Source organism: Lissotriton helveticus, chromosome 11 (assembly GCF_964261635.1).
Source record: "Lissotriton helveticus chromosome 11, aLisHel1.1, whole genome shotgun sequence".
Classification (NCBI taxonomy): domain Eukaryota; kingdom Metazoa; phylum Chordata; class Amphibia; order Caudata; family Salamandridae; genus Lissotriton; species Lissotriton helveticus.
The window spans coordinates 6340830-6367843 of NC_136072.1; the positions used below are offsets into that span (position 1 = coordinate 6340830).

At 45.2% G+C, this 27014-nt stretch overlaps 1 protein-coding gene across 1 annotated transcript in view; it reads left to right on the forward strand.

Annotated features, from left to right (window-relative positions):
• The window catches only part of LOC144791012 (putative cation-transporting ATPase 13A4), a 315251-nt gene that overhangs the window by 109001 nt on the left and 179236 nt on the right, over nucleotides 1-27014 (forward strand). Inside the window, exons 4-6 of the mRNA XM_078665643.1 lie at nucleotides 10500-10570; nucleotides 22329-22409; nucleotides 26864-26933. Coding sequence (XP_078521769.1) covers nucleotides 10500-10570; nucleotides 22329-22409; nucleotides 26864-26933 — 222 coding nt within the window. The remainder of the gene's footprint in view (nucleotides 1-10499; nucleotides 10571-22328; nucleotides 22410-26863; nucleotides 26934-27014) is intronic.

The window sequence follows — 27014 nt, forward strand, 5'->3', positions numbered from 1 at the left end:
ATTGCTTTCAGTGAATATACAAGACTTAAGGGAAAAAACTACTACAACTTGGATTATTTTTCCTTGCTTTGAAATTTCTGGCCGCAATGTACCGTGTTTGTATGTGCAACGCCTGCGGTGCATAACTCTGCAGGCTTTGCAACCACAAAGCATTGTGTGATTGCACATTACGACTCAGCGAATGGTAAATGGTATGGTAAATGAGTCTGTGACTTACACTGAACCCATTTTTTTTTACAGAGTTTTATATAGCGCGAACTTGACTCGAATCGGGTATCAGAGCGCTTTATATAGCACCAGTTGCATTACATGAGGACACATTCATTTTTTTTTTGGGTGGGTCCGGGGAGATTAAGTGATTTGCCCACAATCACAGGATGTTCAGCGTCATTGCCGAGACTCGAACCCAGTTCCCCAGATTTTTTTTTTTTTTTTTTTTTTTTTTTTTTTAAAACCTTTATTTGAGCAAGCAGAAACGTACAAGGATGGGCCTACAACCACACGGGCCAGCCGCTAAAAAGGAGTAGACACATATCACATAAGCCCGCAGAGGTAACCGTCAATCAACAATGCAATACTCCACATTAAATACAGGACCAAAACAGGTTTTATATATATGAAAGAACAAACATACAAAAAGGCGAGAGTGTATCACTGAAGGTCAGCCCAAGGGACGCAAGGGGGGGACAGCAGCGGAGGTGCAGTAACAATATCCTAAGCACTAAGGAGTATGGAGCGGGGGGGGGGGGGGAGGGGGTAGATATCAGGAAGAAGAAGGGGGGGAAGAGCCGGTGACACCAGCTCAGTCCCTATATGAAGATTCCGGGAACGCTAGCCTAGGGAGATAGGGTAATCTCGATAGTGTCCACAAGGGGAGGAGTACAAATGTTGCCACGGTATTCGTTCCATTGACCCCACACCTTCACCCATGCCCTGGGTCTACCCCTGGCCACATAAACAGTTTTCTCACGGAACATGGACCAGTCCATATTATCCTCCCATTGCGCGAGGGCAGGGGGCCTGGAGGCCCCCCAGAGTTGCGCAATATCTCGCTTCGCAATCATATAGCCCAGGGTGGCCCATCTAGTCTGTGCCACCGAATAGTCCGTGGGCTCCCAAACATTCAAAAGACAGCGACGAGGTTCCGGTCGCAAGGATATCCCCGTCACCACAGTCATCAGATCAAGCACGGCCACCCAATAAGCAGCCACCATCGGGCACTCCCAAAGAATATGCAGGAAAGTAGCACGCAAACCACATCCACGCTTACACAGTCCATCAGAGGAAAAGCCCATCACCATCAGTCGCGGTCCCGTCACGTACACCCGATGAAGGATCTTCAATTGGACCAGACGGAGTCGAGCCGGTATAGCCACCTCCTTCGGAGAGGAGAGGGCCGATTGCCAATCCTCATCATCAAGTTCCAACCCATCTCCCATCCACTGTTCCCGAAGTCGGGCCAATAAATCAGTCCGATTGTTGATCAACTTTTTATAGATCAGGGAGATAGTGCTATCAGGAAGATGTCCGTCAAGGATACGGTCTTCAAGTGGGGAAGAGTCAGGCGGAATCTCACCAGGAGCAAACACCGAAACCAAAGCGTGCCTGATCTGTAAATAACGAAAGAATTCCCGACTACTCAGGCCATAGTCAGCCTGGAGGGCCTGAAACGGGCGCACAGAACCCTTAGAATATACATCCCCCACTTTAGAGATCCCAATCAAGTCCCAACGGTCAAAACCCTTGGAAGACCAAAGACCGCCCAGACGTTCCGAAGCATAAAGAGGCGTCGCCAACGTCAAGCGATCCTCCCAGCCCAGGCTCACATTCGCAGCACGCCACACTGTCAAAGCAGTCAAAGTAGGTCCCACAAGATGGCGCCCAGCGGAGCGAGAATAGAGTACTCTATTAAAGTCACCTCCCGGAAGCTGAAGTTTATCCATCTCAAACGCCGGATTACGACCCGGAGAGAACATAGCGTGATTAATAGCGGACAGATGGGAAGCCCAGTAGTATCTCTTAATATCGGGGAGCGCCATGCCCCCATCGTACCACGGGATAGAAAGTTTCGCGAGAGCAATGCGCGGTCGCCCATCCCAAATAAGTTGCCTCTGAAGGCTCTCAATCTCCCGAAAATAGGTCTTGGGGATAGGATCATAATAATTCTGGAGAGCGTAGAGAAACCGCGGTAGTGACATCATCTTAAACAGGGCCGCCCGACCCAGTGGAGACAGGGGAAGTTTGCGCCAGCGGGCAACGTCCAAACGGAGCCTAAGCAACGGGGGAAGGAGATTACGATCAAAACGAAGGGACGGATCCAAGGTAACGAAAACCCCCAAGTATTTGAAACCATCCCGGACCACCTGAAGAGGAAGTCTACTCGGCAACGGAGGCAAGACACCAGATAAAACGTATACACAGGATTTAGACCAGTTGATGACGAGGCCTGAGTTAGCACCAAAGGACGCAAGAACGTCAAATAAAACAGATAAAGACTTGCGAGGGGAAGTAAGATACAAGAGGATGTCGTCCGCATAAAGCGAGACGCGGTCTTCGAAGTCCGGGGCCCATCGAATACCTTTAAGGGACGGTTCCCAACGGAGCCAGGCCGCCAACGGTTCAAGAGCGAGCGCGAACAACAGAGGGGACAAGGGGCAACCCTGACGGGTACCCCTGCCCAAGGAGAAGGGGGTCGACACTCTACCGTTCACTACAACTTGCGCCAGAGGTTCCGCGTACAACAGTCTAACCCAGCTAATAAACTCGCACCCGAATCCAAATTTCTCAAGTGTCGCCCATAAATAGGGCCACTCCACAGTATCAAAGGCCATGGAGGCATCCAGGGACGCCAAAATGGCCGGTTCAGTCAAAAGCCCCGCCCTCGCCAGCGCGCCGTGGAGGCGACGTAAATTCAGAGCAGTGTTGCGATGCGGGATAAAGCCAGACTGATCCGGATGGACCAACTCCCCAAGAACCGAAAGGAGACGGGTCGCCAAAAGTTTAGCCAACACCTTAGGTTCAACATTTAATAGGGATATGGGCCTATACGAGGAACAGAGGTCACGCGGTTTACCCTCTTTGGGAATGACGACGATTGTCGCCAGACGCTGATCATAGGGAAGCATGTTCCGCTCACGAGATTCTAGAAACATGGCGCGGAGATACGGCGGCACCTTATCGGGGCATAATTTGTACAACTCAATAGGCAAACCGTTCGGGCCCAGTGCTTTGCCCGAACGGAGCGATCGAACTGCATTGGCTATCTCATCATTCGTAAAAGGGGAGTCCAAAGCAATACGGTCCAAGTCGGTGACACAGGGCAAAGTGATATCACGCAGAAGAAGGCGGGAGTCGGCAACATCCCTCACAGACACGGGAGCATATACCACACGGAAATATTCTGCAAAACGATCAACAATGGCGGTCGGATCAATCACATTCTCACCACTCGCAGACTGAATCACGGGCACCACACGATTAACTCTTTCTTTCTTGTCCAACCACGCTAGGAGTTTGCCCGCCTTGTCACCCACATCGTACAATCTGCCCTGCTGCTCACGAAACATCACCTTTGCAGCGTCAGTGACCAGAGATTTATATGCAAACTGTTTTAGACCCAGGGCATGGAGTTTGTCAGGCGTGACACCAGATTCCAACTCGTCCTCCAACGCAGAGATCTCCCCCTCAAGGTCCACCACCTCCTTCCTCCCTGCCCTCTTAGCTTCAACAATCAAGGAAAGGGCCTGTCCACGAATCACAGTTTTAAAAGCTTCCCACAGGGACACAGCCGAAGAGACCGACCCCTCATTTTCCAGGAAATATGCATCCATGGACTTGAGCAAGAGGGTACGAGTCCCAGGGGAGGAAAGATACCAAGGGTTAATGGGAGCCACTCGGCCCGCCGCCTCCACCCCAACCTCGAAACGGAGCCAGAGCGGCGAGTGATCAGAAATACCCCTAGGCAAGTGTAAAATCTCACGAACCGCCGATGATTGGGCTGCGGGCATCAGGAAATAATCCAGCCGGGACAGACTGCCATGGACCCCAGAATGAAAGGTGTATTGGAGCTGAGTAGGATGCAACAGTCGCCAGCAGTCCACAAGGCCAAAGGTATCTAAAAACCCACCCAACCACTGCTGAGCCTGCGGGGTATCTCTAGGGGGACAGCGATCGTGAAGGCCGGAAAGCACCGAATTAAAATCACCGGCAAGAAAGAGAGTGCTATCAGGGAGATCCAACAGAACACGGCCCAAGTCAGTAAAAGTAGAGGCCTGCAAACCCGGGGGAACATAAACATTGAAGAGAGATAGGGTGCGGCCTTCATATCTACCCACCAGGACAGTATATCTCCCACGGTCATCATGAATCACCTCATCGATAGCCAGGGGGAGGGAGGTTCGAACAAGAATACCCACACCCCTAGATCCGGAGGTAAACCCTGAGTGCGCCACAAGGCGGTAGCCCCATCTATTCATCGCATAACAAACATTACCAATCAAATGGGTTTCTTGCATGAAAACAATGTCCGGTGACAAACGTCGTATACATTTTAAGACCACACTGCGCTTAATACGATCCCCCAGGCCATTAACGTTCCAGGAAAGAAATTTCAACCCTCTACCCCCCATCCCAACCACCCGAGCCAAAACCCCTCGTCCATGAGCTAGACATCAGGAACAGCAGCAAACACAGGAGCAACTCGCCTTGAAAACAACACACAGAAAAGAAAAAACTTCCCAACCCCCCTCCCCCAAACTGAAGAGAAACACCCCCCACCCTGCACCCCTGCAAAAAGCTAAAGAGCCACCCCAACCTGCAGTGTGCCTGTCGCCCAAGAACCCCTATTCTACACAAAGACCCCGGAGGAGGAAAGGTCTCCGTTCCATCCACCCCCCGACCTCAGCAAGAACAAAAATAACAAACGAAAAGACAGAATGATCACAATGTAGAGGGACGCCGGCCAACACTCCTGAGAATGTATTCAAAATAAGACATAAGAGCCGAACAGTTAGATCTCCACACCACCTTCGGCACCGCCAGGGTGAGCGGCGGAGTCTGTCTCAGGAGGACAGTCAGGCAATGAGTCCAGCCAGTCATTAACAGCATCTGGCCGATCAAAGAAAAGGGTACGTTCATTGTATTCAACCCGGAGTCTAGTGGGAAAGAGCATGGCGTAACGTAGGCCCCGATCCCGGAGACGTTTCTTGGCACCACGAAACTCCATACGTTGTCTCTGAACCTGTTGGGAAAAGTCCGGGTAAAAGTTCACCGTAGCATTCTCAAAGGCCACCGGGCCCTTCGCCCGCGAGGCCTGCAGGATAGCGTCCCGGTCTCTATAATGAAAAAGCTTCGCTACAATGGGTCTCGGCGGGGCTCCCGGCTTGACTTTGCCCCCTGGAACACGATGTGCACGTTCCACCGTGAAAAATTTTGTAAGACCAGAAGGGGCCAAATGGTTCAAGACCAGATCCTCAACCAGGAGATCCACCGAGTGGGGTTCGGGGTTTTCCGGTACACCAACCAGGCGAACATTGCAGCGACGCGCCCTATTTTCAAAGTCCTCCAGGCGACGGGTCATGAAGTCGTTCCCCCGACGGAGATTTCCAATCTCTGTTTGGAGCTCCGAGACGTCATTCGTAAGGCTAGAGGATTTAATATCCAGTGATTGTACCCTCTCATTCGTCTTGCCGAGGTCAGCACGAATCAGATTCACCTCGATAGCCACGGTGTCAAGTTTGTGGGCCAAGGCCTCGTACTGTAGGCCGATGGATTCCCTCACACCCGAGATGGCGCCCATGATATCCTGTAAGGAGGGCTCCGCCGACTCTTCCAAAATTCGTTCAGACGCAATACTAGAACCAGGCAGGGCAGCTCCGGGGGACCCCTTAGAATGGGTATAACGGTCCATGACATTTGATTGAACTGGAGCTCCGCGCAGAGGTGTTTTCGTCTTGCGCGTCTCTCTGTCCCCTCTGCCCGCCATTTTGAAGATGCGTCACAGGACAAGCCACCAGGTCCGACGGGCCCGACACCCAAAGTACAGGATCAAAAGTACAGAAAAAGGGGGCACAACTCGGGTAGAGGTCGCCAAACCAGCAAATAAGTCACATGAAAGCCCAACAGCCGATCTGCCTCCAAGTCTCAGTCGCAACACGACATCCACAGCCGTGGCCCAAGTCGGAACGGAATCGAAACCGAAACTTAGGAAGGGGGGACCCACAAGGCCAGATCTCCTGCCGTTGTTGTTCAATTGCAGGACGGCTACAGTACCGCACCCCGTCCCGGGCGCACCTCAAGGGCGGAGCCCAAAAGTTCAGAGCACCATATCTCAGGAATACGAGATCCAAATCGATTTCTGAAAAGTGCTAGGGTAATCAGCCAAACGTCCCCTACACGAATTCTTGCAAGAAATCAGGATTCAGCCAGGATAAAATGTCGGGAGCGGCGAGGGTCCGGAGAGCGCTGTGCTCAAGCGGCCATCTCGGATGCCCGCCAAGCTCCTCCCCCTAGTTCCCCAGATTTGAGGTCGACCGCCCTAGCGATTAACCCCTTCTGTGCTCGTGACGGAACCACTCCGTCACGAGCCACGGACGCGCTGTGCTGGTGACGGAGTAGTTCCGTCACGGCGCGGCCTTCCCGCCCACGCTGCAGGAATTCCGCGCCTGCGTGGGGCGTTCTATTGAGCCGGGTGGGCCGTGATGGAACCACTCCATCACAAGCACAGTGCGCTTGTGGCTCCTGACGGAGTGGTTCCGTCACGAGCATAGTGGCAGCGCGACCCCCCGCCTCCCCCCCAGAGCGGCGGCAGGATTACCGCCGTGGCCAAGGGGTTAAGCCAACTCCTCTCCCTGCATTGCAACTCCTTGCAGTTTAGGGAGAGAAGACTGGAAATGTATCAGTGGTTTGCATCCACAACTGCTGTCTTTGGGTACTGACACCTCAGATGCTTTGGTATGTGTCAGCATTGTGGGAGTGGTCCTGGATAGACAGCTTCCACTTCCTGAGTGTCTCATGCCGGCATTGGTGGGAGCAGACATCAGTCAAGGAGACCGCTGCATGCTGCCGCTGATGGTTGTTCGCTGCATGCATTATATATTTTTTAAGTTTGCAGCTCGTGTCCCTCTGAAGGACAGATGCTGCAGCTTGGCATTGTGTGGGTGGGAAACGCTGTGATGGAGGTCTGTTGTCCCTCAGAGAACTCCCCCATTTCATTTTTAGCCCTTCAATAACATTTTCAGAGGAAATCCCTCTGAATTACAGTTTTGCAATGTGAAAGATTTGCACATAAATTCCACAGTAAAACAAGGGCTGGTTCACAAAACACTAGGGGCCAGATGTAGGTAAATCTATTTTACCGACACTTAAATACCGAATTTTACCGATTCGGTATTTAAGAGTCGGTAAAATAGATGTACCGAGATGTAGGTAAATCCAGATGTGGATTTACCGATTCTTTAAAAGTCGGTATTTACCGATTCGGTAAATACCGACCTGTAATGCTCCATTCATTCCTATGGGCTTTGAAGCCCATAGGAATGAATGGGGCATTACAGGTCGGTATTTACCGATCGGTAAATACAGATTTTTGGCAAGGGTGCAGGGGGTGTCACTTTGACACCCTCTAGCACCCCCAAAAAAGGTTCGGGGGCCATATGGCAGGCATACCTGCCCTAAGGGCAGGTCTGCCTGTCATATGGCACAGGTGTGCATGCACACATTTGCATGCTCACCTGAATCGGTATTTCACCATCAAATTGAATTTGATGGTAAAATACCGATTTCTTAGGCCTTGTGGGACTCATCAGAGTCCCACCTACATATCGATTTTACAGAATCTGTAATTTTACCGTTCTGTAAATTTACCGACCGGTATATTTACAGATTCTGTAAAATTACAGATCGGTAAATTACAGAACGGTAAAATTACAGATTCTGCCCCCTACATCTCAAATTCCTTTTACCGGTCGGTAACGGCCGAATTCGGCCGTTACCGACCGGTAAAACCCTACCTACATCTGGCCCTAGGCGGCTTATTTATGAGCCCTTGCGACACTTTTTGCGCCGCTGGTGAGTCACTGTTTGTGATGCATCAGCGGCGTAAAAAATGCATCATGTTGTGCCCTATTTACAAAGTGCTCCATGTAGGCAGATGCATCACTTTGTAAACCCCTGCGCTACATTATACCTGCGTCATGTATAATGTATGCAGGGGGGCATTCCCCTGCTTCAAAGCCTCGTCAAAGTGACGCAGTGAAATCTGTGAGATTTAATTGCGCCACTTCTAGGACGCCATTGCGTCAATATCTTACTCCTGCCTCATAGCAGGTGTAAGGGTGACGCAGTGCTATATTCATAGCACTTCCCATGCATTGCTGGAGTTGCGTTACGCATCCGACACAACTCCAGCAATGCGTCAGTTTTGTGCCGACAGATTTCTCAGTAATACTGACGTATCTGTCATTCCTTGCGACATGATGCGTCACACAGTAAATATGACGCATCTATCATGTCGCAAGGAGGGTACAGTGAAAAGTGTTGCATCGCTGTTTTCACCCACTGATGCAATAGTTTTCCTAAATAAGGCCCTTAAGTGAGATTTACTGTGCAACGCAGAGCCACCGTGCATGGCTGTGCTTGGCATAGTAAAGCTGGAGTGATGCAAGGCTGCGTAAGTCGCTGCTCCACATTACTCTGCCGTGGGAAGCCGCTCCATGGGTGGGGAGTGGGCGTTCCCACACATCCACCCCTGGCTTTTGGTACACTCCCAGATGTACTAACACTAGCGGACCCGGGAATGCATCAAAATGGTGCACGTCCTAGCGGAGGCGTAACGAGGCGAAATCTTTTCATTTCTCCTCATTTTTTGCGCATTCTTTGTAAATGTGGTGCGTTCCCGCTCTCTCCATCTGACGTGTGAAGTAAGTGGTCTCGCTGCTTCGCGCTGAGTCAAGTCTTAGTAAATCTGAACTTTAGACCCACTGTTCTTTTAAACTAATGCCACAACTGCAAAGATGTAAAGCTAACCAGCTCTTAGTTAATAGTTAATCGAGGATGCTTCAGCCTTGAATAGATACTGGTTCGCGGAATCTTTATCCTCTAAACATATATAACTAACAATTCTTTAGGAATGGATAGACCAAGTTAATCAAATCCACCAGGATTACCATCCATACATTACTACTGTGTTTATAATCTCTACTGTGTCTTTTCACTACGAAGAGCTTTCTCCGCCCTTTGACTCAATCCACAGGAGAGGGTGATAGCCCCAGAGGGGACGCTTGAAGCCTCCACCATTGGATATATAAAATAAATCAAGGTCTCCCTGTAAGCTGTCATCTGGCTGCAAATCCTGGAATGCAAACACGTACATCTGGGAGGCGCCACTGGATTTGTATGCTCGGGGGAGGTTGCTGAGGGGCTACAATGGCTACCCATTGTTTGGACAAAGCCAGTTGTAGGGGCATGCAACAAAATGCAGCTGCCGATGATGCTAAATTCAATGGGCCACTGATCTCCTGTAAGAAACATCAAATACCGCATCATCACAGGGGGCAGGTAGCAAAAGGCCACATCTCGTATGGTGCCAAAACTTTGTGCTCTTCCTTCCCAACAGCACTGTCTTCAAGGGTCTAGCTTAAAGAGGGGGCGGGGGGGTTGGGGTGTGACACCCCCGCAAAAAAATATATTCTGTAGTAAATAGTCGAGTTCAGTTACCTTCAATTTGGTATGGTGAGTTGTCTGCCGGCTTTCACCCTGGATTTTTACGTGCACACACAGAAAAACACACACATATACTCTCTCTCTCTCTCTCTCGTCTCTGCCTTAAAGCTGGGTTAGCTTGAAACCTCTAGAGGCGAATGTTCTTATAACCGTAGAGCTCTCCGTAGTAGCCTTTACCGGCCGTTAAAGGCCCTGTTGAAGTCTCTCGCCTTCAGCTCGGGCTTTAACACTGGAGCGGGACTTTAACAGCTGGTAGAGCCCGCTGAGGCAGCTCTAAGGCTATATTAGAACATTGGAATGTGGAGCGCTCCATTGAAAACAAGGGGATAGCTCCGGCTTAGAATGGCTGCTATAAGCCCGGAGCGCCAACATTCCAATGCTTGTCTTTCTGTTTCTCCCTCAGTGGGTGGAATGTTCTAATAGCCTTGTAGCCCTTCTGCCTCGGGCTATATCTGCTGTAAAATGCCCTTACTCTGGTTATAACTAGGGTTCAGGGCCTTTAGCAACCAATATAGGCCTTGGCTATATTATTTGATTTAGGGTTAAAATGTGGATTTTAGAGCTTTGTAGGGCCATACATCAGCCTGATAGACCACAGACTTGTGCCACAAGATGTCCACCCCCTGTGAAGGTCAGGCTCAAACACATTCTGACCCATGTCATGCAGGAAATAGGTCTCCAAAGATCGGCTTTGTAAAGCAGTGTGTGATAATAGTGCACTGTGCACACCTTTTTGCTTCAGTGTCTTTGCAATTCTCCTGTGCTGTCCTCCCTTTCAGGTGCGATACATACAAGTGCAGAAGATAAAGTACGCCTGGGTCAGCTCCATGAAACAATTCCAGAAAGTTGGGTGAGTGGAACTCAAATATGCACAATTCCTTCACTAACTGTAACAGAGAGAGATTGTAGATGCCTCTCAATTAGAATCTATGGGAATCATTTATGAGAATTGACGCATCGCTGCGTGAAAGCAGCGATGCGTCACTTCTCAGTGCGCACTCTTTGCGACATTCCTGATGCGTCATATTTAATGTATGACGCATCATGTCGCAAGGAGTTACAGATACGTCAGTATTTCTGACGTATCTGTATGGCGCAAAAGTGACGCATTGCTGGGGTGTGTCACAAAAGTGACGCAACTCCAGCAATGCATCCTTTTACATGGGGCAAGCCCCATGTGAAAAGGCCTGCGTCAGTCTTACGCCTGCTGTGAGGCAGGCGCAAGCTTTTGACGCAACGGTGTCCTAGAAGTGACGCAGTGAAATCTCATAGATTTCACTGCGTCACTTCTATGACCTTTTCTTGCGTCGGAACGCCCCCATGCATACATTATACCTGGCGCAGGTATAATGTGGCGCAGGGGTTTACAAAGTGACGCCTCTACCTAGATGCGTCACTTTGTAAATATGGTGCAACAAGGCGCATTGTTTACGCCACTGGTGCGTCACAAAAAGTGACGCACCTGCGGCGTAAAAGTGACGCACGGCCTCATAAATGAGGCCCCACATTTCTGAATTACGGCCAATTTGCTACAAAATTATGTGATGTAATATTTAGAAGTTAATTTGCTCTTTCTAATACTCTTATGGAGCAGTGATGTTCCACTCGTAGAGGTGATGACGCAGACCTAGCCGAGAAGTGTCTTTATAAGTTATTACATTATCTGCTCTGGATTTCATTTCTGATCTTTGCTTCCTTTGTGTTTCTGTGACTTTTAACAAACTGTAGCTAAGATTCAGGTGACCGCCTGCTGATACGTCAGGTGGGCTTGTGTCAGGTTTTAATTTGCATAAAGTTGATTCCATGTCTCTGATGGAAGGTGAGAAGAAATTATGAAAAAGAACGTGGCAGAGGTTAATTTGCAATAGTTATAATAATTTGAGCATTCTTCCTATCCAATGTTGGTTTTGTCAAGAAGTGGCCCTACACGTTAGAGAGTGTCCTGAAGTGGGTACCAGGGTGAATGTGCCACCTGGCCCCAAACCCTCCACCGCGGGGGCTCAACCACCTGAGACATATCTGTGGCTGCTTCTGCTCAGTTCAGGAAGCCCTTGTCGTGGCTTGTGGAGGAGGGCGGAGCCAAGTTTAATTTGCATAGGAGTGTCTAATTGCCTGTAATGCATCTGTGAGCAAAAACACAGCGGAATGGAATGCGGCCAGAGTATGAATCAGTGGGTAACATTAGTGTAGGCCTTTTTAATCCATCAGTCACCTCTTCTACAATGCACCCCTCCAAATGTGCAATCTGCAGAGACTCACCACATGAAATGTCTATTTTTTGTACCAATTTTGTATGTTTCTGGGACACTGTGATGGGTGTGGCGGGTTAGCGCAGTTCTCTCTGATTTGCAGAAAATGTGAATTTTGGAGATGCTATAAACATAATCCTCGAGCACACGCTAAATCATATCATGATTCATGCAATTAATGAGCAATGGTTCTTCTTCGTTATCTTTCTTTTCATTTATTCTTTTGCCCAGCCAACACGTGTTTCGTCGTCCCCACGACTTCTTCAGGGCTAAAAGATACAATAAACACCGCCAAGATGGTTTCAGTGTGCAGACAACACACAACAACACACACACCTGTGTCATGGTGTTACATGATTTGAAGTCCAAATTCTGAACAAAGAGGTGTATAGTAGGAGGAACACAACAGAAAAAGGGTATTAAGTTTACGAGATTTACGGGCGCTCTAACAATATTAGCGTAGATATATAGGTGGGTTTCCAAAGTCGTGGTGCCAGCAGGGAGGGGGGACCCTAAAGAACCCCTCAATTTAAATATGCATAGGATACACATATAAAACAAACTGAACAAAGTGCTGCGCACTCAACACAAATATACAGAGTAGTGTGATACTCTATTCAATTTGAAATAGAATTATGTCCAACGACGATTCTTGGAGTATTCAGGTATATCTCGTTTTATTTGGTCATCACACCAATGGTTATTAACAGCCAGCCGACACGTGTTTCGTTGTAGGTCTGTACATGCACAGACACTACAACTCTTCAGGGCTGAAAAATACAAAAAGGAATGACTTGTAGCAAGCCTACTAAAAAACGTACACATCATAAATAAACGTCATTGTCAAACTAGATGTGAAATGTAATTTCCAAACAATTTTCTTTAAATATACAAACCACCTCATCCTATGGAACCCTCCAGACGTTGCAATGTTTGTTCATACAACTTAACCCAATCATAGTAATTAAACACTAAGAAGTATATTTATTTTGCTTTCCTCGAAAATTATATGTGCAAAGACACCCGTGATAATTCTATGCGACGGCTACAAAACACCATATTTCCTATATCTAGTTATATAAAACAACTTGAAAATTAAGTAAGAAGAACTCAAGACGGCAACGTGACACATAAACCGCAAGCAGCCCACATTAGTGTAGAGAAAGAATATATAAAATTACCGCACTACCTCAATGGCTGGATCTTTGTCATTAAAGGCTAGACATGTGAAAAGAGTAAAGACAAGAAAAGAAAAAAAAAAAAAGAGAGAGGGCAAGAATTAATGATCCAGGTGACACCAAATTAGGGTAACCCCCTGAAAAGAGGGGGCCGGGGGGGGGGGGGGGGGGCAAAGAGTCAAAGGGGAGGTTCTCACCCCCACTCCGGTGATAATTCCAACCCGGCCGGGTAACCTCTTAAAAGGGCGAGAACGGTATGTAGAACGCTGCAAGAATATTAGTATCCATTAATAGGAGATGAGGAAAACAAACGTATGAGCTAGGTTGCAATAATAAATTATGAACGAGTAAAATATAAAAATACACAGTAGTACTTTAATATTTTACTCGTTCATGATTTGGTGTCACCTGGATCATTAATTCTTGCCCTCTCTCTTTTTTTTTAAAATTATCGCTGCTTTTATCGGCAGAAAACTGCCGCTAAAGCCGCTTTTGCGGCAGTTTTCTGCGGATAAAAGCAGCGATAATTTTATCGCCTGTGTTGATAATATGCCCCCATATTTCCTATGCCTAGTCATATAAAACAACTTGAAAATTAAGTAAGAAGAACTCAAGACGGCAACGTGACACATAAACCGCAAGCAGCCCACATTAGTGTGACACCAGGTGACACCAAATTATGAACGAGTAAAATATTAAAGTACTACTGTGTATTTTTATATTTTACTCGTTCATAATTTATTATTGCAACCTAGCTCATACGTTTGTTTTCCTCATCTCCTATTAATGGATACTAATATTCTTGCAGCGTTCTACATACCGTTCTCGCCCTTTTAAGAGGTTACCCGGCCGGGTTGGAATTATCACCGGAGTGGGGGTGAGAACCTCCCCTTTGACTCTTTGCCCCCCCCCCCCCCCCCGGCCCCCTCTTTTCAGGGGGTTACCCTAATTTGGTGTCACCTGGATCATTAATTCTTGCCCTCTCTCTTTTTTTTTTTTTCTTTTCTTGTCTTTACTCTTTTCACATGTCTAGCCTTTAATGACAAAGATCCAGCCATTGAGGTAGTGCGGTAATTTTATATATTCTTTCTCTACACTAATGTGGGCTGCTTGCGGTTTATGTGTCACGTTGCCGTCTTGAGTTCTTCTTACTTAATTTTCAAGTTGTTTTATATGACTAGGCATAGGAAATATGGGGGCATATTATCAACACAGGCGATAAAATTATCGCTGCTTTTATCCGCAGAAAACTGCCGCAAAAGCGGCTTTAGCGGCAGTTTTCTGCCGATAAAAGCAGCGATAATTTTATCGCCTGTGTTGATAATATGCCCCATGGTGTTTTGTAGCCGTCGCATAGAATTATCACGGGTGTCTTTGCACATATAATTTTCGAGGAAAGCATAATAAATATACTTTTTAGTGTTTAATTACTATGATTGGGTTAAGTTGTATGAACAAACATTGCAACGTCTGGAGGGTTCCATAGGATGAGGTCGTTTGTATATTTAAAGAAAATTGTTTGGAAATTACATTTCACATCTAGTTTGACAATGACGTTTATTTATGATGTGTACGTTTTTTAGTAGGCTTGCTACAAGTCATTCCTTTTTGTATTTTTCCAGCCCTGAAGAGTTGTAGTGTCTGTGCATGTACAGACCTACAACGAAACACGTGTCGGCTGGCTGTTAATAACCATTGGTGTGATGACCAAATAAAACGAGATATACCTGAATACTCCAAGAATCGTCGTTGGACATCATTCTATTTCGAATTGAATAGAGTATCACACTACTCTGTATATTTGTGTTGAGTGCGCAGGACTTTGTTCAGTATAGTAGGAGGAAACCCATCCTCATCAGTTATACAACCTTTCTGATCAATGTCATATGTATCGGAACCAGTACGCCACATTGATACACAAAGTTGATAATCACTAAATTAAAGATCTTAACTCGTGGGCCGCGTTGCCATTCTGAGAGCAATTCGAATCATGTAACACCATGACACGTGTGTTTGTGTTGTTGTGTGTTGTCTGCCTATGATCTTCATAGAGGACATTAAATACACATGGCTGTGCCTGAGTCTCCAGGCGTATTTACAACAAGGGGTGGTGATGGACAGAGTCTCTGAATTAAGCAGAATACTCTCACCCAGTCAAGAGATCAGGGCTAGATCCAACACCGTTTTTTAGCTCATTGCACCATCCCAGTTTCAGAACCTGGCTGTATGCAAATTAGTCTGTCCCTGGCCCAGTGCATCATGGGAACAGGGCAGACCAGACTACAAAAGCCAATTCTTACACTGAGTCTCCAGGCGAGCAATGTTTGGCCCTCTTATAGAAGTTGAAGGGTTTCTTAAATGTAGCCATTTCTTTACCCCACCATGTGATGGACAGAACTTTATTTACACAAGATAAACCTGCCTCCTGCCTTTGAGCAAACATCATTATTGTTACAAAGAGACAGACGCCAATGGCTGGAACATCTGAGCATGAACATCACATACATTTTGCAATCTAGATTTATGGATGCTTAGTACAGGAATATTATCAGCCTGATTCTGATTTAAGAACAGAAATGTGCTTACTGGTACATTTATACCTTAGCTATGGTAATACCATAGTCAACTCTTGTTGCATTGCATCGGGTCTCTCTCTTTCAATTTGCATAAAAACAAGCTACCTGATATTTTTGTACACCAGCCAATTGATTGTCAACCAGTTTGTCGTCCCCCCCCTTCTGTCTGCCAGTCTCAGCCAGTCACAAGGTCTCGCCGGCCGTCTTTGCCCATGTAGCTCTCCAGAACAAAAAACAACTTAGATGAGTCCATTCTAATGAGGACCAAAACATATTATAGGCCTCCCTGTGATCCGTTGCGGCAGTCTGCGGAAAAAAACATGTCTTTCCTACCACAGCTCAGATACGATGGGGCACTAAACCCATCCCCCTGAGGGGGACTTAAGTTTAGATCCTCTTAACATCTTGCTGAACTGGCACCTTCCAGGTGGTGGTTGCTGCCCATGGTGCCACTTCTCATTCTGCCCTCTCCAGGGCACTGCTTGTATCCCCACTTTAGATCTTTGCCTACATTACATATGTAGCCTCTTGCAAGTCACTCCTCAGTAACCATTCTAAAAAAATCAATGAAGTTTGGACCATTGATGCAAAAGTGGGGAGGGCGATTATCAGCAAGACTGCAACAAGCAAGAGTTTGTGCTACGCATCCTGGGTTTCGTAGGCTGCCAAACTGGAAAAGGAAGAGTTTTGACTTATCAACGCGCTAAGGGGACTATTATCAAAGTCCCGGTTTATTATCAGATTCCTAGGAATTCTACAAAACACTATTGACTTTTTGGTAGATAACATTTTAAATGCAAGAACATTTATTGCACAGGTCTCTGTACCCTGTTCCAAAAGGTGACCATTAAATAAGAAAATGTCCTGCTTAATGATAGGGTGGTACAGTTTAAAGAAATCCACACAATTGAATGACTGGATGTTGTGTCTAGTAGCCGCCCAAGTGATCCGCCTGCCGATCTGTGCCCAATCATAATAATGAAATCGCCTGGCTCTCAAAATTCTTTCACCACTTCATATTGCAATTCCTGGAGGTTCCAGCATTGGATCAAATCAGGAAGAGTGGAAGATGTGTTCTTATTGTCTGACAATCCAATGATGCAGAGACAACCTGATCCCTCCCTATCACAATCAGTTAATATAACGGCCTTAAATTTTAGGAACTGTATGGAAGCAGTCGCAGGCTGGATGATTAAGAACTTCCTCAAGCTAAATGGGGAGAAAACTGAGGTTCTTATTTTCGGAGGCAAACAGGAGATCTTGTCGATGGACTGGTGGCCCTCTGCACTCGGCGCCTGCCCCATGCCCTCTACATCGGCCCGCAACCTGGGTGTAATCTTGGACACCACCCTCTCTTTTGACAAACAAGTAAGCAGGACAGTCTCTACCTGCTGTGGTGCCCTAAGGATCTTGAGAAAGATCACACATTATCTTTCCTTTGAAGCCCGAAAACAGGTTGCGGTGTCTCTTATATCCTCCAGGCTGGACTACTGCAACGCACTATACTTAGGCACTAACAAAGGTCTGGTCCAACGCCTTCAGATAGTGCAGAATGCAGCTGCCCGGTTTGTTGTAGACGCCCCGAAGCGCTCCTCAGGCTCCGCCATTAGGAAGGATCTGCACTGGCTCCCTATGCATGCCAGGATCAACTTCAAGGTCATCTGCCTTACGCACTGTGCCTTGTTTGAGACTGGACCCGAAGATATCCGGTCCCTTGTGTCCTATTATGCTCCTGGCAGGGCCCGCCGCTCTGCCAACAAAAAAACTGCTAGTCGTCCCCCGATTCTCCAAGGCCAGATGGGGAGGAAGGGCCTTCCGCTCTCTTGCACCCAGACTGTGGAACTCGCTTCCAGAAGACCTCAAGGGTCTGACCTCCCATGCTCTCTTCCGCAAAGCACTCAAGACCTGGCTCTTCTTGAAGCCTATTTATAATCTGCTCTTCTCTCCCCTTTGCTCAAACAGTCGTACCATCTGCTAGCGCCTTGATGCCTTTGGGTTTAGTTACGCTTTACAAAGTCATAATTCATTCAAATTCATAATTCATCCCGTTCGAATACAGAGCCGTCCGTGCTTCTCTCATAGCGGCCAAGATTCTGAATGTCGCGTTTCAGTGCTGTAGTTAATGGGAGGCCTTCATCAGATGGTTAAGTCCATGACACCTCTCACCTCTTACAGCTCTTATTTATTTCTTAATCAGTCCCAAATGTTTGTTGGGTTGGATGATCTAGAAGATGACCTCACAATTTCTGAACCAATCAAATCTATTACAAGAGGAGCTTCGTTTTCTAGTGTGGAAATCTTGGGATCCTGAAAACGTTTATACCCTGTGACCTAAAGCAGGAGGCGACTCATACCGACCTTTGAGATCAGGTACTCATACCGACCTTTGAGATCAGGTAGGAGACATTGGTGGTGTGGATGACATTCTCACTGGGATTAAATGACAAAATAACTCATTATTCTTAGGATTGGTACAAATAGGAAATCCTTCGTTCAAGCTACAAGGAGGGAATAAATCCCTGGTAGCCATCCGGAGGGAGAATTTGAGGTTAATAATATTCTATGGTATATATGAGATAAATATGAAGAAGATTTTGAAATGTTCTGAGTGAAAGGAATCCTGTTGTGAAGCTAAATTTTCCGGGAAGGCAGAATGCGGCATCAGTGTGAATCTTTGGGTAGACCATTCTGAGGTACTTTGTTTATCCATGAAAATACCCATGGGGCATCCATGGCTTCTGCTTAATATCCTGTTTCCCAAGTACTAAATGCTGGTCAAATCTTTTATTTTAGAGTACATTTTTGAGGCAGTGCACTAGAAACAATAAACAGATCTTTCTCGCCTATATAGACTTTCGATTCATTTTCTGAAAACTGTTTTAATCCTTTGAGGTCCAGTATTTTGTTAATACATAGTAGGTCTGCACTTCCTGCAATTGAGCAGATTTTTTACCTTCTCTTACCCTAACCGTTATTCTATTATTCTGCTCTTGTGCATCCAAACAAAACAGAACAGTAAAAAAGAAGGATTTGTGCTCTTCATCCACATTGTGGCCTTGGGAGAAAGAAAAACTCATCTGAGCCCCTAGTGCATTTTACTCAGACGCCCTTTCAGCTGAGGCTACGGAAATAGTTCTATGAAGAATCATTAGGTCTGACGGAAAGTAAATATTTTGGGGCCTTTTCACAAACCGCATTTTGTATTGCGTTTAGTACTACTACAATAGCACCACTTAAGAACTACTAAATGCTATTCACAAACCTACAAATGTAAATCTACATTCCCACCTCTCCAGTCCTTTCTATGGGGAGCTCCTCAGACATGTAAGTTTACTGCTTAGGCGCTGATTCTGATGCGGGTTGGAAAAGCTTCCCGACCGAATCGGGTTGGAAATGGTTTCCAACCCACTCGGATCGGGACAGTCCGACCGACGGAGTACAATGCATCCGGAAGCTTCCGATACAATTTGGTTTGTCTCTCATTGACTTCAATGGGAGCATATGTTCCTAACCGCATCATAATTGGGCCCTGGGTCGATCCCGGTCCGATTTGGAAGGAGCAAATGTCATTAGGAGGCCCTCCTAACCGCATCAGAATCAGGCCCTAGGTGGGAAAGCTTTCCAACCCGCATCAAAATCAGTCCCTTAGTAGTAAATGTGGGAGGGACCTGGGGAGTGGCTGGAAAAAGCTGTCACAAATTCAGATGTACCTGTCTTGTGGGAATGCCACAACCTCCTCAGTACTTTCCAACTTGTCGGACCAGAATCCACCGCCCAAATTAAATTAACTGTTGGCACCATGGAGCCCAAGGGGAAAAGAGAATTTGGAAGAGAAAAAAGACAGCTGGTTCAGATGTATGTCTCACTGGAGTTCTGATGTTCGAGTCCCCCTCTTCAGCGAAAATCTAAAATAAAAGAACAGTATATTACTAAAGGGTATGATTGTAACTGGGAATTTCTCACACTTGGAACATTACCATGCCTGCGGATTTTCATCTATTTTCTCAGCTATCTCTACTGCATTCATCTAATATGGCTATCTGCAAAATATGCGTATCCTTGCGAAGTGCGAACATATTTGAAAAACTTAAATTGTTAATAAGTGTGTTCACATCCAGCTCTATGCCAAGCACACTTGAGAGAAAGTAAAAGGTTCACAGTACAAACTCTGTATAAGAAATAATTCTCTCCTCACACCAAAACTGTCAAGAGTCAGCATAGAACATTTTGAACACATCTCCAAAGACCTTAAGTACATTTAGTGTCCTTCCCTATGCCATGGATTATGGCTTGCAATCCTAAATTCATCTGCAAGTCAAGAAAGTCTTTCTACAGATGATGAGATGTATAGCCTAGGTCCTCCCCATTAAAATAAACTCCAACCTAAAGAATGCTCACAAACAAATATGCACTTGTAGTTCCTCATCAAACGTAAGGTTCACTTTGGGACAGCTTACTTCAAAAACCTTATATTTTAAACAAGGGCTTCATGAATTCAGAAACCCTTGAAAGCCAAACATGGTCTCAGGGTCATGGATACAAACCAATACAATATAATGTATATCTTCAATGTGAAAGTTCCTTTGAAGCCTACAAACAGAGAAGGCAGTCCAAGGGAAGAGATTAACTGGTTTAGGAAGCAAAACTGCTGCCGAATTGTTCTCTTAATAGAACTTTCAAAAGAACTTCTTCCTCCAACATCTCGTGAGACAAATCAGACTTTTCGAAAAAGTTGTGTTTGTCTTGTCGCACCACCTTGTCAACGTTTGGTTGCCATGTTTGAAGTATTCTCCTGCCCTTGTTATTAAGGGAATCAACTTTAATTTCGTCAAATGTCACAACACTTGTTATTTTTCCATGGACAACGTATTAAGTATTAATGCGCTTATTTCCTGTGACGGGCACAGTTTGCAAAGGCGTATCTTTATTCACAATACTGACAAAAGAGCATACTTACTGCTAAATGGAAAGGGCTTAGGGAGGAGTAATGAGGGGTTCAGGGGGGATTAGGGAGGGGTTTAGGAAGAGTTAAGCAATTATTCACAAAAGAGCAAACACATTGCTATTCACTGACTGCACCTCTAAAGTTTCTACAGACACAAAGGGATTAGAAGGAGTATCAAATTACTCCAGCTCAGACCTGGAGTAAGTCCAGTACAACACGTGACCAACCACTGGTTGTGACACCTTCTTACGGAAAAACAGAATAGGCCGAGCCACCAAGCTGCTTTCACTTAGTGTGTGGTTTGACTAACAACCAGGCGACCTGTGAACGTAAGGCCCGGGGTGGGCAGTATGTGTGTAACCTGTTGGTCAAGTATTTAGGTCCGGCCTTGTAAAAAGCTTGGTGAGAACTGGTAAGGGCTTTGAATACAATCCTTTTCCGCGCCAGTAATCATTATGTTTAAAATTATGTATACAAAATAAAAAAATAAACTTTTTTACTTAAGATGGTAATTTTATTTTTTTATTCAAACTTCGGAAAATAGTTTTTGTATAATTTATTTATATTTAAATTGATTAAACATGTTTCTAAAATTATGTTACTAGTTCTGTAGCATGTTTAATTTTTGTTCTACATTTAAAATACATACATAAAGATTATTTACATTAATATTTAACATTAAAATATTTGTACTAGTTAATTGTGAGGTAAATAAAAAATGTTGGTTTTCCCTATACTGTAGCATCGGGAGACTCTAATTTGAGGTAAAGTACAGGAAAAAATTACACATTTTTAAAAAACTTTATTATAAGTGGGTAAAAATATTTTATCTGTAATATTATTGTAAATTAATTTTAGATATTGGTGTTAAATGAAGAGCAAAAGACAGAAGATACTACAGCACTATTAAACTAATTTTAAATTAAATCTTTAACTAATTGAAATATCTTAATTACAATTATTTTTATTTTTCTAAACTTTAAATTAAACAATACAGTCTACATTAATTAAAATATTATTTTTGTTATCTATTGCTAAATAATAGAATTGAATAAGAATTTAAAGGAGTTTCATTATTACAAATGATAGTTACCTTAATTTATAAATTCAAAAATATATTTTAAATATTTTATAATTGACAATAAATATGTTTTCTTATACTAGAGCTTTTTTAATCTTGAAATATATATATATAGTAAATTCAGATTTTAAATAATTTATTTTAATCTAACATTATTTTCTATGGGGTTTTATGTTAAGGTTCTGTCTCCATCATTTTCCATGGGAGGCTGTTGCATTATCAGTGTTAGGTCACGAGTGCTGCTTGGATTTGTACTCTTTATTTGTTAGCAGTAGTAATATTTACTCACACATTAGGCTTCACCCCCTTTTTCAGGGTTGTGCTCCTGCTTTCAGGGTTTAACACCCACAAGGCACTAGGTGGACTTTAACATGTGTTGAATTGAAGGGACCATCCATCTATTTGTGAAATGGTCTTTATGCTACTTTACATGTGCAAGACAAGCCCTCTCTGCTGCAGGCATCTGTTTAGCACCCCCTGTGGGCGGTTCCATGCCAGCACCCTAACAAGAAATGCGCATGAATATAACAAGGCGACGAGCAGTGGCCCCACAGCTAACAATATGGCGTTTCATTTCAGAGAACTGGAAGACACTCAGACGGCTGCGGACATCCTCTGGAAGTATGGATCTGGATTATGTGGTGAAGAGCAAGCGGTCAGGTACCCTGGTCCATTCTGTAAAGCTCTCTTTTGATTCTCTCTGGAGTGAACAACAAACCGTAGCCATTCCTTCCAACAATTTGTGAGTGTGATCGAATTTACAGGTTTTGGTCTTCTGCAGTTCTTTTAAAGTTTGGCCCATATTCATTAAAGGTTTGCGCTCGTGCATCACCAGCGATTGGAGCCACAGTGTCATATCAGCTGTTTTGCACTGAAAGTTGACCTTTGCAGTGCACCCGTACACTTTGCACCATCCCGCTCTTAATATGTGCAAGGGGGGCTTTAGAGCGAGTCGGCCCTAAAACCTAAGGTTCTGGCACAAAATCAGGTGTACTAAGGGGCTTATTTATGGGATTTTGGCATAGGGCAGCGCATCAATACGTTGCATTCCTGTCCTTTCTCCCTGTGCTGGTACCATTTCGGCAGGCTAGCGCCAAAACAGGCACCATTGTATCATGCAAGGGGGCCTTCGCTGCATGAAGGATTGTTTCTGTGCAGGAAAGGGCACCATCCTACACCGAAACAATACGAAGAGGCATTATCCGCTTTCTATGTGTGCAACTGAATGCAGCACACAAGGAAAGAAGAAAAAACGAGGACAAATTCCCATATTTCTCTTTGTTACCCTCACCACCGGATTGGACCCTTCCTCAGGTTCACATGGATTTGTAAATCTGGAGCGGACTCAAATTCCATGGGTGTTGTGTGGGAAACCCCACCTCAACGCTCATGGAACATCTCCTGGACGAAGAGTAAGGTGACTCAGCGGTTTGTGCCGCTTTGCCTTACTCATGAATTCTGAGAATATTCAAAGATACAAAGGGTAGCTTTGCGTGGATTTATGAATTAAAATGTGAGCTCTGCGTCACGCATGAACCACTTTCAGTGGTGCAAAAGTGACACAGTGCTCTCATAATAAACCCCTAAATTTGTGTGGTAAAGGCAGGCACAAGCAAGTGGTCAAGTGGTGTATGGGCACTTTACATGCATGAAAAGGGTGTGCTTTTCACACATCCCAGATGTCTAGATCAAGTAATTTCCCTGAAGGATGTACCTCCACTACAAATCGCAGACTAGATACTGCCTGCAGCCTTCACACATGTTCACAATGCTTAATGTCACACAGAGCAGCCAGAGTTGGCACAAGTTGCCTGTTAAATCTCCATTACTATCTTTATCACCACCGGTCATTTCCAGGTGGGATAAATAATGCTTCTCCTTGTGTTTGCTTTGTTCACCCTAAGTGGGATGGGTATGCCCAGACTTGGGTCCCTTGCTCACTTTGCCACTGGACTCAAGCTATCCAGGCTGATGAGGGAATTACCCCAAAACCGGTCCCAGGATGCTTGTTTCTGGTCCAGGGAAGACCTGGCTTGGCAGTTTAGGCTGGACTGTTCCCATGAGACAAAGGGTCAGACTGATTTGCATATAGCTGTGTCTGAACGGGGGTGGCAGAGTGAGCTAAAGGATGATGATGGATTCAACCCAGATCTGTGACTGGGGCAAGTGTATGAAAAGTTTCAGCGCTCCGTCCATCATCTTCTTGTATTTGCTTTGTCCTGAAAGAGGCAGTCAGACTCGGATGGTTACCACCAGACTTTAAAAGGGCAGAGGTAGTGGTACTTCCTAAGGCAGGGAAGACCCTGGACCAGTGCTCCTCATAATACCCTATTTTTCTCTTAAATAGCAAAGTTAAAATCATAGCCACGGTTTGGCGGACCGTTTACTTAGGGTGACACCTTTGTTGATCAATCTTGATCAGGCCGGCTTCATGCACCCATGCGCCACATGGCATGACATCATAAGATTGTACAATGTACCCGCTCTAGCTGATATATTGGATGGTGGGCAGCGATACTGCTGGCAAACAAAGAAAAGGCATTTGAATTGGTGGGCTGGCAGTATCACTTTGCTTGGCTTCAGCGACTTAACTTTGGACCCAAGTTCATTACTTCTGTATGGCCTCTACACACCGAGCTGGCTGACCATGTCTCGGTGTGGACCGCGGTCTCTGAGCACTCCAATATCTGGCGAGGCACGCGTCAAAGATGCCCGCTGTCCACACTGTCATTCGCTATAGCCATAAAGTCACTGGCTAAATGGATGTGTATCAATGAGCAGGAGAGGGGGTTTGAATGGGGGTGTGGGGCGGGGATCTCGGATATGATCTCATTGTACCCTGATGATGCACTAATCTTTTTCACTGATTCCAAGACCTCGGGTCCAAGGGTACTTGAAATCCTTTCGGCTTTCTGGCAAGACGTCAGGCCTCTCGATTCACCTGGTCAAGTCCTTGGTCTTTCTGTTTTCCACATATCCCCAGAATCTAGAATGGACATCCGATCTCCAAAATGTAGGAGTACATATTACCCACAATGCCTCAGTAGCATGGGAGATGACTATTCATCTGGTCTTGGTCCCGCTGGATCTGACATTAAACTGTGGTCTGCTCTCCCATATCACTTATGGGGCGATCGGTCATAGTCAAAATGGTTTCGCTTCCCCGCCTTCTAAACCAACTTCAAAACTATCCATACCATATGCCCGCTCCTTTTTATGGACAGTGCATTTGGTGTTTCGTAGTTTCTTATGGAATGTAGGGTTATTCTACTTAGCTCTTAACAAGTGTCTTCAGCCCACATACGAAGAGGGAATCGCAGAGGCTGATATTGAGTCATGCTACCGGGCCTGCCAATGTAGTAAATATTCATGAGTGGTGGTAACATTGCTGAGGCTGGGTCTGACGGTGGCTAAAAGGGATACAGCTTGTCAATGGAAAGCAGACATGCCGTCCTCGATTGATGAATAGAAAAAAGGCCTGGACTGGTGCATGAGGAAAGAGAAACAGGTTATGAGTCTACGGGCTGTCCCCAAAAATACATTCAATTGTGGCTAAGATGAACAGACTACAGAGGGATCATCATTGGTCAGAGGTACAGCTACGCAACTAATTTAGAGACGGAAATTTGCATGTATGGGGGTTAGCGACTGTGATGGCGGACGCGCGAGCCCTCTGCTTGTATGTGGGTGCAAAAGTCAAAAAGGGGGCTGTGGAGAGGTTTGGAATGCATTGCGCCTTGGTGTAATGCTACTGTACACTCTTATTACTAAAACCAACAAAATGCATTTAAAAAAAAACAAAAACTAATTAGTCGCATACTTCACTTTGTTGAATAGCACTATGGACAAAGGCCTTATAGAAATGATACAATAAATAAGTATTGAAATGGGAAAAATTATTGCTGGCTACACTCTTAAATGGATAACATTGGAGAAAGCTTGCGTAACCCTAGCAGAACCAGGCCGTAAGACATACCTGAATATAAGGGTTCTCTGCAGGGATATTCTCACACTATATTTAGTCAACATTAATTCAATAATATTGGTCATACTGCACTCTTTTGCACCTTAAGGTTGTATTTGATTGCTGTATTTTTCACACAGCCTAACACACACACATTTCACATACGCATACTAATCCGGGTGTTACAAAAGTGATCATTAAGATCAAAAAATTCTCTCACCCATTTTACTAATCCATCTTCCATTAAAGTGAGAATTGTTTAGACATACATTGTCCTTGTCATGCAATGTTTTGAAAAAGATGTTGACTATACAGTGTTGGTCTGTGGTCCACTTCCATATAGCGTCACATAAAGTCATGAAGGTTCAGTGAAAGACCAACTCTAGTCTAAAATATCCTCCAGACTCATTGTCTTTCAAATTCTTGAAAATGTCATCATGCTCCTGAAAAACAGGGTTGACTTGTTTTGGCCAAAGTCATATGGCCTCCTGAGGACACAAGGTCAAGTGTGAAAAGATTCACTGGCAACTGGGTCAAGTGGTTCTCATGTGTTGAAATGTGGCTAACACCTGTTTTGAAACATCTGAATATCTCAAACCATTACCAGAGCCACTAAAATTATGTGATTTTGCAGCTGCACTGTTTACTACATAATTATGTATGTTCCACATTTGACATATAAACCATCATCTTCAGCATAATTTTCAGATTTGAGCATAAAAACTATTTCTGCCTCAAATTAATCAAAAGATGTATTTCCTTGCAGTGACAAGTCCTTACAGCATGGTTCCAGGGCACCTTTCTTTTGCTGATTGCTGCATTTAGATTCTTAACCGATGCTAACAGGGTGCAATCTCTGCCGGGACAGTGTTAACACTACATATTATAAAAAGTGAAGTAATACTGCTCCAAACTGTGCCACATTACACCACACAATTTGTCTGCTCTTTGCCCCCTAATTGTGTTAACTCTGTCACATATTTTGTTTCTCTGATGCTGTAAATATCCAGTGGCCCTGATCTTTACGTATCAATACACTGCAACACAAGACAACGATCGCTCAACATAAGACAGGATGCCATAATGTGACAGTAAAAGATCAGTGCTATCTACATTGACTTAAGAAAGTTTGCTTGATGATCCTTTTCAGGAGATTAATTTGTGGGCCAAACATCATTGAGATCGAAGTGACCCCTCTTTGGAAACTCTTCGTGAAAGAGGTGAGTCCAACGAGTTCAAACCAACATGATCATAAAATGTTGTACTAAGAGTCAAAGCCTGAGGTGTAGGATAACGGCAAC